At 37.2% G+C, this 14197-nt stretch overlaps 1 protein-coding gene across 41 annotated transcripts in view; it reads right to left on the bottom strand.

Annotated features, from left to right (window-relative positions):
- The window catches only part of ptprd (protein tyrosine phosphatase, receptor type D), a 420350-nt gene that overhangs the window by 97207 nt on the left and 308946 nt on the right, over positions 1-14197 (bottom strand). For 22 of the 41 annotated variants that reach the window (XM_015393640.1, XM_015393643.1, XM_015393645.1 and 19 more), the window contains exons 3-4: positions 6325-6470; positions 3197-3338 (exon numbers count right to left, since the gene is read on the bottom strand). In XM_015393640.1, coding sequence (XP_015249126.1) covers positions 3197-3338; positions 6325-6470 — 288 coding nt within the window. Of the gene's footprint in view, positions 1-3196; positions 3339-6321; positions 6471-14197 lie in introns of all 41 variants that reach the window. The other 19 variants (XM_015393658.1, XM_015393659.1, XM_015393660.1 and 16 more) reach the window with 1 other exon arrangement.

Below are 14197 nucleotides of genomic sequence, written 5' to 3'. Positions count from 1 at the left end.
AAAAGGGAAATAAGCCAACCTGTATCTCATAGCGTGGCCTGGCAGATTTGACTCAGAACATCATTACAGTTTAGGGTTCGCCTTCCATGCAAATCACCTCTCCAAGCCTGGAAGTTCATTACTAATGGCAGTTCCCATCAAGTTGGAGACCCATCCGAATACTAAATTCCCCCCTAACGACTCTCCCCGTCACCTCCAGTCCCCTTTCTCTTCCTAACGTCACAATTGCAACAAATGTAGTTTTCCTTTGTAGGATTACGATTAGATTTACCCCCAACAACGAACTACCCAAAACAGATGCTTTGCAGTAGTTTCCACAGACCATTGAAGCCTAAATGAACTAAGTGAACTGTCACTTTATATGTATTAGGCTGGGAATAAGAACACTTCTCTTTATTTGCTAGACTTGTTTATTTTTTCAATCTTGTGAAACACACTCCTTTGGAAGTCCCCCCCCCCCTTTTATAAAAATAGCCAAAATTACAGAGAATATGGCAGATTATGCTATTAAATACCAGCAGTGCTCGCTCAGTCTAATGCTGTGCAAATAGTATTTTTTGGATAGACTAAGGTTTTTTGGCCTTCGAAATAATGCATAAATACTTTTGAGTAATTTGTTCAAGTTTTTTTCTAATCATACAATATCTTTCCCTTACTAGACTTTGTGCCTAGCTTTGACCTTGGCTAGAGCCTAATCCAGGCATCAGGGTTTTATTTTACACTTTTTGGTGACGAAACAAATAGAAAAACAACTTTCATAGAATTGCTGCGGGCAACGTTTTTTATTTTTTTTTTTTTGCATAACTTAAAAAACAAATACGTTTTTGCAGAAAATGCTGTGACAGCATAAACTGGAATATTTTGTGTCTTTAAAATCTAATTCCAGTTCATATATTTCATATTTTGCATGAATACAAGTGTAGATTGCAGGAAAATAAGACTGCACATCATCAGTGCCACAGTAAAAATGTGGCTGTGACAGCATCATGCTGTGTAAAAGCTTCTCTTCAACATAGACAGGAAAGCTGTTCAGAGTTGTTAGGGAAAAGGATGGGTCTTAATTTGGAACAACACAAAAAATAGACTTATGAGAGGCTGCAGTAGACTTTAGACTGGAAATGGGGTTCACCTTTCAGAAACACAGCAACTTTAAAAGTCAGAGATCCAAGGTGGTTTAAATCACTATGTTTTTAAAATGGTCCAAATGTAAATTATGCAAATAATCTAGAATTAGACTACAAATTACTTATTTCAAATGCTCTCCATCCAATATGACCAAAACCATAGCTTAATCAGAGTAGCTCAACTCTGCAGATGTAAAAAAAAGCTGTTGGAGTCATACCTCAGATGGCTCTTTAAAATACCTTAGATGTGCTGATCATAAATAAAGTGCATATGAACATTATTCTACATCATTCTTTTAAGTTTAAAGCTCCTGTTAGGCCAGGTTGCTATGTCCTTCAGCCAACAATCCCCGCACTAATTTGGGTTTATACAAATTTTATAACAATAAGAAATCTTAAAATTCATTTTATTTCAAGTCAAGCTCTGATTAATGTTGTGGCTTGCTACTAACTCAATAATTCTGTGATTTAGCTGATTTTATTTTGTTTAAATGCATCCCATCACTAGTATAACAAAATTATTTAACAATATTTCTACAAGTGGTGTTGTGTGCAGTAAAAATTAAGTACATTTACAAAAAAAAAAAAAAAGTACATTATTATCTGAATCATGGGATTTTTTATATGTGGGAGGTAATGTAATGGAGCCCAGATTAGTATTTGCACAAAGAAGAAGAGGAGGAGGGAATAAAAAAAAAGCTTTCTGCTGTTTTTCTATTTTTTTGGTTGCCAATGGGTCTCTACTCACCCTCAATACATTGATGGAATAGGAGAAAAAGCAGAAGAGCAAAATGGAAATCGTAATAAACATGCTAATGCTAGGCTGTGAAGTCAGGAAGAGCAGCTTCTATCGTCCCTCACCTATCTGCTGCTGCTGGTGTGTGTGTGTGTATGGGGGTGGGGGTGTTGAGAGAGTAGGGGAAATGCAGAGATAAAGACAGAGTGAAAGTGAAAGGGAAAAAGAATTGTGTGAGGTATTGCATGGGAGCACACCTGCACACACAGCGTGCACTCTGAGAAAACAGGAGAGAGCCGCATGTGAATAGGCCCACCTTTCTCTTTCAATCGGCCCCTGGAGACTGTGCAAAGGGCCTTTTGGTGGCTCACTGGTTGAGATAAGAAGCAAAGGAGGGGGGTTCGTGGTGGTGGTGGGCCTTCAGAGAGTCGCACAGCTAGCTTTTTTTTTATAGGTTAGAAGCACCTCTTTTAATAGAAACTCATTTTCTGTGTTGTGTAATTGCAGAACATAATGGAGCACACCTCATTCAAACAGCCCAATCCCCTTTTTTATCATTACTCCAAAGCTATTTTCTCCATTCACAACCCAAACAAGCCATGTTTTAGAGAGATATTAGACTGCCTTTTGAGTCCAGGGCTCCAACCAATTTGCCTTTAAAAGGAATGCTGTTTGTAATCGAGATTAAATTTGATCTAGAGCTCATTTTAAAATGGAGACGCAGTCATCCAGCTTTATATTTGCCATCAAACTCTTGCCCTGACCTTTTCTGATTTTTAAAGCGTGTGTTTTAGCAGCCCCTGATGACCAGAAGATAAAGCTTGAATCAACCTGCCGGTAGAACACCACTAACAACAACAAACAGGGCGCCTGCTAATCGCACAAGAATGGTTTATTTTTATAAATGGTCAAATTAATATCAAAGCTGAAATGCAGAGATGAAAAATGACTGATTTGAAAATCATTGGTGAGCTTTTTTTATTAAACCTCCACAGGCAAAAAAAGAATTGAATGACTATTTGCATAATTTAACTGGCATCTTAATTATTGTGTCAGGAATCAGTATGCAAATGACTTAAGTCACTTAGGAACAAAAACTTACTCTGCTACAAGGCTAATGGACTAAGCATTATCAAGTTAGGGAATACAGCATGAGTGAAGCCTGATTTGAAAGCAGGGTTCAGTCGAACACAGAGACAAAGAGTAAAAAACAAGAAACCATACAGATAGATGGAACCTTACCTGTTATAGATGGAGAGAAGTGCGTGTAAGGGGTGTGTGTGTGTGCTCTACTGCTTTGTTCTTTTCTTTTCTCTCTTTTGAGAGAAAGACCTACCACGTAAAACAGTCAGCCTGGTGGTGGCGCTCGTCTCTCCAACACTATTGGAGGCCACGCACTCGTAAATGGCTTCATCTCGAGGCGTGCGTAATGGCTGAATTCTTAGGACGGAGCCAGAGCCGTCATCGAACTCTATCACCTGCAGGTGCGAGAGACAGGATATGTTAAAGGAGATTTTTTTGTTCACAACGCGTGAGGGACCTTCCACAGAAAATAAAAAGAAGTAAAAAATAAAATAAAGGTAAAGACAGGGCAACAACACTGATGGTTCCTGACAAAGTGTGCATTCTATGAAACAAATAGCCGTTTGTCTACCTTACTGTTAATTCTGTTTTTGTAAATTTTGGGGTATTTAATGGTATTACTGCCTAAATGTAAAACACCTAAATATCTATGTAGGTGCTGAGTCTTTTAAATATAAAGAAATCTATTTATTTTGGCCAGATTAGGCATGGGCCAGTATAACAGTCTAATAACATTACATTATAAAGGTTTATAGTATTTATTGTAAAGAAATATTGAAAAATGTAACCATGATATAGAAAAATGTAGAACATGACATAAAGCAGTAACATTTATTCCTAATGACAATAAAATAACTTATTACATTTAGGCCGTGTAGAAACTATTGTTTCTACACAAATAAGTTAAATTAAGAATCATCAAATGTAATACTGGTTATCCAGTACATCTTGAACATTATATTTATCTCTGTTATATAGTTTGGTTGCTTTTCTTTTATATAGAAACATGGCGTTAGCCTTTTTAATAGTGGTGGTCTATAGTAGTTTCAAATTAGCTTTACTTTATAACTGTGATGAATAATTTGTGAGTAGTATGATGAGGTAAGGTAAATGTGTTTTTTTAGCTTTTTGCTAGCTAGCAAGGGGGGTTGGTGTAATACTATTCTAATTAAAAGTAGAGAAAAAGTCCAGAACCAATAAAATTATAGACTTATCTTTATTTTAGCTCAAAATCTTCATAGCCTGGTTTTAGCTCACTGGATACCAGTAAATTATAAATGTGGAAAAATGTGCAGTACTTTACTAAACAAAATAAAGATATAAGAAATGTCTAATGTTCAACCAAATTAGGAAGTGTTTTCAAACAGTCACCTTTAAAGAAAACAAGGTTAGTGTTGATAAGTTTTTTTGGGCACGAACAGGAGAGAAAGTGGCAACATTACCCAAATGCTTGGGAAAAACTATAATTTCTCCATTTGCAAAATAATTTTAAACAATAACAGATTTTCACTGACACATTTACTTCTATAAAGAGAAAGGGAATGTGATTAGGGGCAGGACAATGGTACTCCAGACAACATATTTGCTTTAGTTTGTAACTAAACTTTCACTTTTTTTTAACTTGCAGCTAGCCAGATTGCTGTTTGAGGAATTTGTGGGAGAGGGGCAGGAGCATACTTTACATATCCTCAAAAAAAGTCTGGTCACTCCTGTGCATTTTCTCTTTTTTTTTTTTTACATTATCCTTTGCGATAATGTCAAGAAACAGGGTTTGCTATTTAAAAACTAGATATATTGTTACAGGTAATTGACCCATGCCTAGTCCAGATATGTAAATATATATATATTTAAATACTTTTTTTTTTTTTGTGAACGTAACCTAGTGCATTACTTGTGAAACACCTAATGTGGCTGACTAACTTAAAGAATGGGGCAGAATAATTGTAATTTTCTTAAATGTTTAGTTGCAAAGTTACTCTTAAGTCTGAATTTGGCCCACTCTTAAAGCTAATATTCAGCCTCCTGTAGGGTTAATGCGTCACACTGAATTGTGTCAATGAGACAGAAAACAAGCACAAACAGTTAACGGTGGTTTGGTAATCGGTTACAGACGATTTTTACCATGAAGTGAGGTAGTGGTACGAGAGACAGGACCAACTTTTTTTTTTGGGACGAACAACACATAAAATGCTTCACAAACAGGTGTTTGTTATAGCTTATTCAGCTATGGTTGCATGCTACGTGTTGTATACTCACTGATTTAAGAATGATCTGTGTGATAACTCAAACTCTTTTAAGCATAGAGGTAGAATCAAGTAAAAAATAGGCCTGAGACCACTTTCACTCCCACACACAGGCATTCGCACACACACAAACACACCGAGGCCTGCAACAATTTCAAAGTATACAGTATATCCGAGCATGTTAGTTAACAAAACTCTGTAACATTTTACTGGCCAAGCTAAAGCAGTGTTGCCAATCCAGGTGTCAGCAGGTGATGGTAAAAACAGCCTCCTTTCTGGGTTTGGGCCAAAGAGCAAATTAGAAAGGAAGTTGTGGGGCTTCCAGAAGGAAATGGGTTTTTGTTAGAAGATGAGGTGGCAGTGCATGATTGAATGGGTGCAAAATTGTAGCAGCCAGTGAGCCCCCATGGGGCGATGGGTGGATGAATGGAAACTAATGTGTTAGCATTCGGTTCGACGTGCGATGCAAACGTGATGAACTCTGATAAGATTGGATTTCTGTGGGTATGGGACACGTAAAAGATGTGGGAAGAAGTTTCAGAGCTCCATTAGTCCTTTGGGAGCTAATAAATAAAGCAACTATGGAGCAAAAAGAGATCTGAAGGACTGTCAGAGAAATTAATAGAAATCTTATCAGTGCTCTGGGATGGTATTGTGATGGTCTTGAGCTCAAATGGGGATTAAAGCTGACCAGAAATCACAGCTTCAGCCCAAATATAGAGGGGTGGATATGCATTTAGATAGAGATGCCACAAAGCAAAAGAATCTTCCAAGTGAAAGTGCAGCTTTCTCTTTCACTTTATATGAAGCTCAAAAATGTGCCGTGACGCTAATGTAAGGATCTAGGGCACACCACAAGTTTTCTTTTCTTCTTATCAGTCCAATTGCTTTGCATTTGTGACTTATTCAAATACAAATCTAGCACCATTTCATTTTTGCTAAAACTCAAGCATCCTCTAAAGCCGGGTCAGCATGGTTATTAGAGTCCGCTAATGCGTGGTGGCAATTCAAGGGTGGGGTGGTGGTGGCAGCGAATGGTCTTGGCACAATGAATCGTCTTGCAAGCAAAGCCAACAGAGCGGGGCTGAGGCATTCCCATTTTGTCGAGCATTTTACATCAGAACAATAGACCTAATACCTCAAATCTCTGGTTGCTGACTTTTTTCCCCTTCTTATTCCACACAATCTTCGGCCGTGGGTCTCCGGTAGCTTGGCAGATGAAGGACGCCACGCCTCCCTGCACGCCTGTTTGGTCATTGGGGGTTCTTAAAAACTTTGGCGGTGCTGGAGAGACAAAGATAGAAAGAGAAGGAAACAGCAAAATGTTAATAAGTGTGTTAAGCAAGGGCAGACAGCAAGTGATTCTTCTTATTGAGCAAATGCTAAAAAGAAGAAAGTTGTTGATCACGGCATTTGGCTTGGAAGAGTATTTTTGAGATAAAATATGCGTATATGAGACTGATCATATATGTGCACGAGAGTGCCAGTATGAGTGTTGAACTGACACAGTTTCACAACAGAGTAACAGCTCTACTTTAGTCTTTATGGGTAAGCTAACCTTTTTATTCAACTATTGAAAAGACTATGACATTCTAATAAATGTAAATCATTCTTGAATTCAACTTATATCAATTGTACAAATGTTACAAGGAGTAAGAAAACAATCCAGTGCTTGATATTGCTATGCCAACTTTTAGGGTACAATACGTCTCATCGGCTATGCATGTATAACCATTGTTCTGGTTTGACCAAATTATGTCATCACATACTGATTGACAGACTGAATAAATAGATTTCACATTTGCCAGTCAGATATGAACCATGTGGACAAAAAAAGCTTATCTAAGACATGTTTTGTGAATGTTCCCTTGACCAGAGTCAAAGTAAAAGGTGGCACTGTTTAATTTTCATGCTCCTGACTCCTGGAGCAGACTCCAAAATTACCTTCGATGTGCAGAAACTGTTGATTCCTTTAAACTGAGACCAACATTTCTTTTCACTGTAGCTTTCCCAGAAAACTCAATTATTTTTTGTACAGGTCTTTTTTTTGAACATCTGTTAACAGCTGCTTACATCGAGATGTTTAATGTACCCTTTTAAGTCTTTCCTTTAGTTCTTTATTTTTCTGTTTGAATGACCTTGTATAGGGATGAAATAAACTTGTATTAATCCTTAGCTTTGGTGGTTGGTGAAGCTCCATTTGCGAAACAACTGCTCCCCTTTTATCAATCACTTCAGTGGGCCGCACACTGCAGTAATGCCAACTGTCTGAGTCACCTCATCTGTATATGTGATGATGACATGTCTTTGTGTCCGTTCTACTGCCTGTGTGACCATGTGTAAACTGATTTTCCACCCGAAACCTTTTTTTAAGATGCATTGCTTGAAAAGCAATGACAGGCAGTAGTGTGATTGGGGGACAAATGAACCCGCAGGATTCGTAGGGGTGACATAAGGATGTGTGGCCGGCAATCAAAAAAGGGCAGATAAACAGGTTGGGCTTCCACTGGGAAAATGAGGCTGGGAAATCACTTGATTTCTTCACAGCACACTTTCTGGAATACATTCAGACAAACCCCCCAAGAAAAAGAAAAAAAAAAAGAATCTTTCTCCATCATTCATCTTAAAGATTTGAAAAACAGTTTACAAGATTATAGTTGTGCGTGGTAAAATCTGCATTTTCTTTCCAGCTAATTTGACTTAGCCATGATGCAGTACACACTGGCATCCGACCAAAAAGGTGCTGATGGGTAATTGATATGCTATCGGGGCTGTTTTTACTCCAGGGCCATGCATTACGGCTCGATGCGTCTCCATACGCTGGTTGTAATAGACTTCTACAGCGTGTACGGGAGATCAGAGCTTGAGGTGAGGGGAATGGGGTTATTTGGGTGGGCTGATGGGTGGAGGGTGGTGGAGCTTGGGTGGGGGGTTTACAGTCATCACACAATGGGGAGTGATTGAGGCGTGACGTGAAGGTAATGGTGTTTTCAAAGACACGGCCGCTGATATCGCCATCATGCAGTCATTTTAGGTCTGCTGCTGACAAACATCAATTTTGGGAGACTCCTCGTATGGCTTCAGGTAGATGGAGGCTGATTGAAACCTCGTCTTTGTTCCAACAATGCCATGACTAGAAGCGTGACAGCAAGCAATAAGATATGGCCCGTGAAAAAAAAAAAAAAATTTTGCAATCCATAAACAGATTGTGCTCCAGAACCCAGATTCTTTTTTTTAAACTGTCTTTAAAGATGACATCACAGCTAAATTGCAGCTCCCCTTTATATGACTATAATTCCTCTAATCTCACCAGAAATTAATTTCATTAACATGGACTATCACTTAGAATAGTGTGCAGGCTTTGTTTCGCAGAATGAGTCCAAACTGAAAGAAGCTCCTCTCACCTAAGCCACACGTGCACATCTCCTCTGAGAGGTAACCATAAGCTGCATTAATTAATACTGCAGCTGGGAACCTGCTAATCCGCTGCTAAGCTGCTGCCGGCAAACAAATGAGAAGCGTAAAGCCTGTAACAAGTTAAAAGGCTGGTGACAAGAGTCTGCGAATGCCCTCCCTGGAGGTCATTACATAACCTTGATCATTCTTTGTTCACAGAAAAAGGGGGAGCTCATCAGAGCACTCCCACAGTTCCTCTGATGAGTGTCATCTTTATAATTTGGCATCATAGACACTTGGGGAAAAAAGATTGTTAAAGGACTTATGGGGTGGTTTCAAAATTCTGTTACTTGTAACCAGGCTACTGTTGGCTAAATACAAGCAGAAATCAGGCTTCAACATCAATTTCTGACCTTTCTTTGACTTCTAACCTGCTAATTTAAGATCTAGGACCTTTGGGTAATGCTTGTTTAATTCAACAATAGAATTTAACTGTTTCCAAAACAGAAGAAAAGTTCTCAATTAGTTAGTTGATTAAGGTTGTTAAATGTGTCAGGAAAAAGGGAACTTTAGAATTGTCTTCATTAATGTCCGTAACCTTTGCTTGATTTTAACTAAGGAAAATGAAATCACACGCTTTACCAGAAATTAAGTAAGTCCTGATTTTTTTTGGTTGAGTCTCTGCTCATTGGTCAGAACTGATCAAGGGAACGTTGCCCGATTAATATTTTTTATGCTACTACGGTAAAAACATTTTAGAGCAGCACATGATTAAGAATATATCTCCTGTTTCTCAGTTAAATTCCAAAATCAAATTTCAAAAAGTCTAGAGAATGATTTTCTAAGATTACGAGTCAGCACACTTAGAAGGAAAAAAAGTAGAATTGGAAATTGAAAGACTGCACTGTGCAGCAGAGTAGATTTAAAGCTTTCTGAGTAATTAGTTTTAAACGTGTTGCACCGGGTCGCCGGCGACCCGGTGGGTTTTGAGAGGCTAGACTTTAACAACTGGTATTTCATGACTAAATTACTATTTTATAAGTACAACTTATATTAATTTACTTTAGGTCTGATCAATGTTGGCTTTTTAAACTTTTGACAAAAGGACAGAGTATAACACTTGTTCTGACCAAAAAAACAACCTTTTATGTGCAACTTTATTCATTTAGATAACTATTTGAGTAATGAGTCCTTACAGTAGAGTAATGCATATTCCTGTCTAAGCAAGTATGAACCCTTCCCGGTAGGTAGGTAGGTAGGTAGGTATGAGGTGATGCACAGTTGGACTGAAAAACCACAGTCCTATTTATATACAACACATGTTGTCTCAAGGAACTTATATATATATATATATATAAATATATATATATAAAAAAGGGCAAAAAACTTCAGTTAGAACAAAATAATAATAATAAAAAACACCAGGAGGTCACTGCTGCAGACTCAGGATATTTGCCTCCCTAAAAGCTTTTTCCTGTACCTGATGTAATTTAACCTCTTCTGAACTCCAGCAAACTTTGCTGCCAAAAACTATGACGACGTCACATTTTTCCTTTCAGTACAGCTTTACCCAGCAGCCAGTGCAGATGTGCATTTATTACTGACTTGTTCAACATCGCCTTAACCTACAGCCAAATATCTGATTTAAGTGATCTCACAAAGCTTAGGTTCTGGCTTTTCCTGCACAATGGCCAACACATTTCAAGTCATTCAGAATCCAAAATGAACTAATATTTGATCTGCCAAGCCATTACAGAGAGCATGAATCAAAGACTGCGCAGTATAGTAATAAACTCACTTTTCGTCTGCATCCTTTTTTTTCTTTTCTTTTTTTGCCTTGGACCCCGAGCCAAAGACAGCTCGGCTCACATAATTACGCTGACTGACATATTCAATTTCATTTGCATAAAAGGGCTATTTCCTTTGTGAATCTTTAACTTGAATGGTGAGGTGGGGTTGTTGAGGACGAGGAGGAGTGGGTAATTAATCCTAACCCACCGGACGGCAGTCTACGAATCCCCCTATAAAAATATTCAGTCTGTGATATTGATGAATTGGGAGAATCATGGCAACAAGGCAAATTGGATTGAGAAGGATGGAAGTGCCAAATGTAGTGTAGGCATGGGCTGGCAGGAAATTCTGAAGGTCTGATAATCAAAAATAGAACGGTATCATGGTGTTATGATTATGGCTCTATTTTTAAAATGCCTTTGATAAAACAGAAAAAGAAATAAAAAACACGAAATTCTTGCTAAACTGTGAACTGATCTTAACTTTGCAACATTTAGATGAACTCTGATTGGAGTTTACAGCACTAACATAAAAATTAAGTAATTTATTTAGAATGTTGGGCTCCATACTATATATATATATATTTTTTTACTTTCAAACTTTCCCTCTTTATCTGCGAAAGGTGCTATAGAAATACATTGTTACTTACTTCTAGTCATAGTTACCTTTTTTAAAAGTTTACTATGTTAACTGGTTAGCATAGTTAACTATTTTGTAGTTTCTAGGTGTCATGGTGAAATTTCTTTGCCTTCCAGGCTTTATATTTGCAATCCTACTAGAAATTTCTGGCACATATATGAATTGTTACATGCTTTTCAAATACACAAGAAAATCAGAAAAGTCGTGACCCACACAATCAGCAAGCCATCTGCCTCAGTAACAAAGTACTATTTATTTTACTAATGTTTGATGCTTAAGGTAGTTTGTTCACTGCTAGACAAACTTCACCTAGCACTGGTTGATGCTCCCACAGATGAGTTATCAGATTAGCTGAACTGCTGCACTTTCTGAACGCCTCAGAGCTTTTTACCAGCTCATTTTGCTGGATCAATCTCTTTTCAAATAACACTTTATATAAACCTATAAATGACTCCTAAACATAATTTAACCTCTAACAGGTTTAATAAGGTTGGGAGAGGAATAGTACAGGGTTGGGGTACTGGTAGCCTTAGCTGGTATCTAAAAAAACAAAGATAAGCCCTGAAAATGGAGCTGGTGGATTCTAACTCAGTTATATCAGTAAGCTATGGGTCACATCATGTTGGTGTCTGTCTGTCTGAGGTTGTTTCAATGTTACTGTAGGTGTCCAACCCTACTGCAGGGGTAACCAATTAAAAATCAGCAGGGCCCAAATAAGGAAAATCAACAACTAGTAAAGATCTGGAGACATTTTTAATTGTAATCCATTACTTTAAGCAGCATTTAACACTGAAATAAAATGAGGTGGTTATGCATCCATGTTATACATTGACTTTTTTAATAAAAAATATAAAAAAGAAGATTGTTTTTTAAGTAGAGAACAACAATCTTTCAAGACGCAACAATAAAGCCAAGTGTGAAAGTGTTTCACTATTGTAAGTCTTGTCTTATATAAAAAGTATTTCTAAAGATATTTTTGTATTGGTTTAATCTTCTATCCTTCAAATAAAATTTCCATTGATGTTATGTCAAAACAACAGCCTGCTTCTTTTGTAATTTTGGAAACGTCAAGTCAGCATACTAAAACTGAAATAATAAAATGTACTTGGACACAGAAGCGGAATTTTTGTGAGCTGAGGGCTTTCTTTCATTAAAATGAACAGTAAACTAAATCTTTTTTTAATATTTAATGAAAATATATACACAGTTGACATTATACTATCAAGGGTGTAACTATATTATCACGTTTGATCAATTGCTTAAGTTTCCACATTTATACCTAAGCGGAAAAAAAACTGAACAAAATCCAAGCAAACAAGAGAAACAGCAGCAAAAATAAGGGTTTGAAAAAACAAGTGCTAATGAAGGTAAACCAAATATGCTAATCTTCAGCAAATACAAGAAGCAGAAAAGGTTTTCTTTGGTTGCAGTGCATTTCTCTATCTGCAGCATTCTGATAATATTTGTCTTTTGTTAGACCGTGGAAACAAACTCCACATTGTACGTGCTCACAAAGGGCTGAGGCACAGCAAATGGGAAAGAATCGGAGCTTAATTAGAACTGTTGGCTGATTTGCAATGCATCCTCGTCGGTAATCTTGCCCTAACTAGAATCTGAAATTCTTATTGCAATTAGTGATTACTTGAAAAGGGATATGGCCCCTGAATGATTGTTAATTACTGGATCAGGAATAGTACATTAATTCACGGCAGAGGTTTTAATGCAGAGCAATGATAGGAACCCGCTCCTCCATCAATTTTGTGCTGTCTGTCACATATAATGAAGTTCAAATAATACAAGCCGCCTTCTCCTACATTGCTTCCTCCCCTCACCAAGCACCTAAATTTGCTCTCTAAGCAGAATTTCAGGCATTGTGTAAAACTAACTTATTAGAATACAGAAGAATGCAGAAACTTATTTGGATATTTGTGTTATAGGTACATTTGTTATTAGGTCACAGTCTTCTTTTTGAAGAGTAGCATTCACAGTAGCACCAATTTGCGATGCAAAAATGAGATATCCTTGTGGTTATTAAGGTAAGATGTCTGAAATATTATAAACCATATCACCAATAAGGCTGGGTATTAAATCCATATCAATTTATATTGTGATTAAACATCTGATCAATATCAGTAGAAAATATGTCTGATGACATTTTTAATAATTCACGGTACTACGGTTCATAAACAAAGAGTATTCTACGGGATGTATGCAGAGGAAAGGATTTAGCCTCTAAAACTCTCACATCCAGACTAGGCTAGGTTGGTATTAGGACTGATACATCATTAGTTCAACTTTTTTATTTTCTTTAATCCAACTGTTCTTTTTTGATTCTGCATTTTTTTGATTTTATTTTTTTTTGCCTATTTGCTTTGATTCTGTTTTATTTTCCTAAATTTTAATCATGTAAAGCACTTTGCATTGGCTTTGTACTGAAATGTGCCATCCATCCATCCATCCATTCATCTTCCTCCGCTTATCCGGCGTCGGGTCGTGGGGGCAGCAGCTTAATAAGGGAGGCCCAGACTTCCCTCTCCCCAGCCACTTCTTCCAGCTCTTCAGGAGGAACCCCAAGGCGTTCCCCAAGGCGTGAAATGTGCTATACAAATAAATTTGCCTCGCCTTGCCTTGCCTTGCCTGACCAATATAAAAGGGTTAGAGTTACAGTTTTTCCTGGACCTTATTTCAAATAGGTAATCTAAACACTAATTAATAATCATTGATATGAAAGGCTTATATACAGTCTTAATCACCAGTAAAACTATATTTAATCATCCATATAAGCATAAATCTAAGTAGGCTTTTAATTGTCCAAATTTTGTCATGTATACACAACATGTGCATTTCAATGAACCAATGAAATTTAGTATAGTTTTCCGTTATTACCATTATATTTGCCATCTGTGTTAATTACAATAAATTACATCCGTTTTAGCTGCTTTTATAGCGACCGTAACCTAAACCTTACTCAATAATCTGAGGCAGAGAAAAGCTGACCCTAAAAGTGCAAGGACAGGAATATGTCCACCATCCAAAGATCTCTATCAACCTGATCTAAAAGTAGACGTTACTGCTTATTAGCTCTTTTCTGTACGATGGTTCACTAATTTAACCCATTACAATAATTTATTGTAATCATTGTAAAATAATTTTAAATATCTAAGAAAACATCAAAGCTATTCACA

The sequence above is a fragment of the Cyprinodon variegatus genome, unplaced genomic scaffold (genome assembly GCF_000732505.1).
Source record: "Cyprinodon variegatus isolate N-32 unplaced genomic scaffold, C_variegatus-1.0 Scaffold652, whole genome shotgun sequence".
NCBI lineage: Eukaryota > Metazoa > Chordata > Actinopteri > Cyprinodontiformes > Cyprinodontidae > Cyprinodon > Cyprinodon variegatus.
The sequence above is the reverse complement of the archived record's forward strand: the minus strand, read 5'-3'. Positions and strand labels throughout refer to the sequence as shown.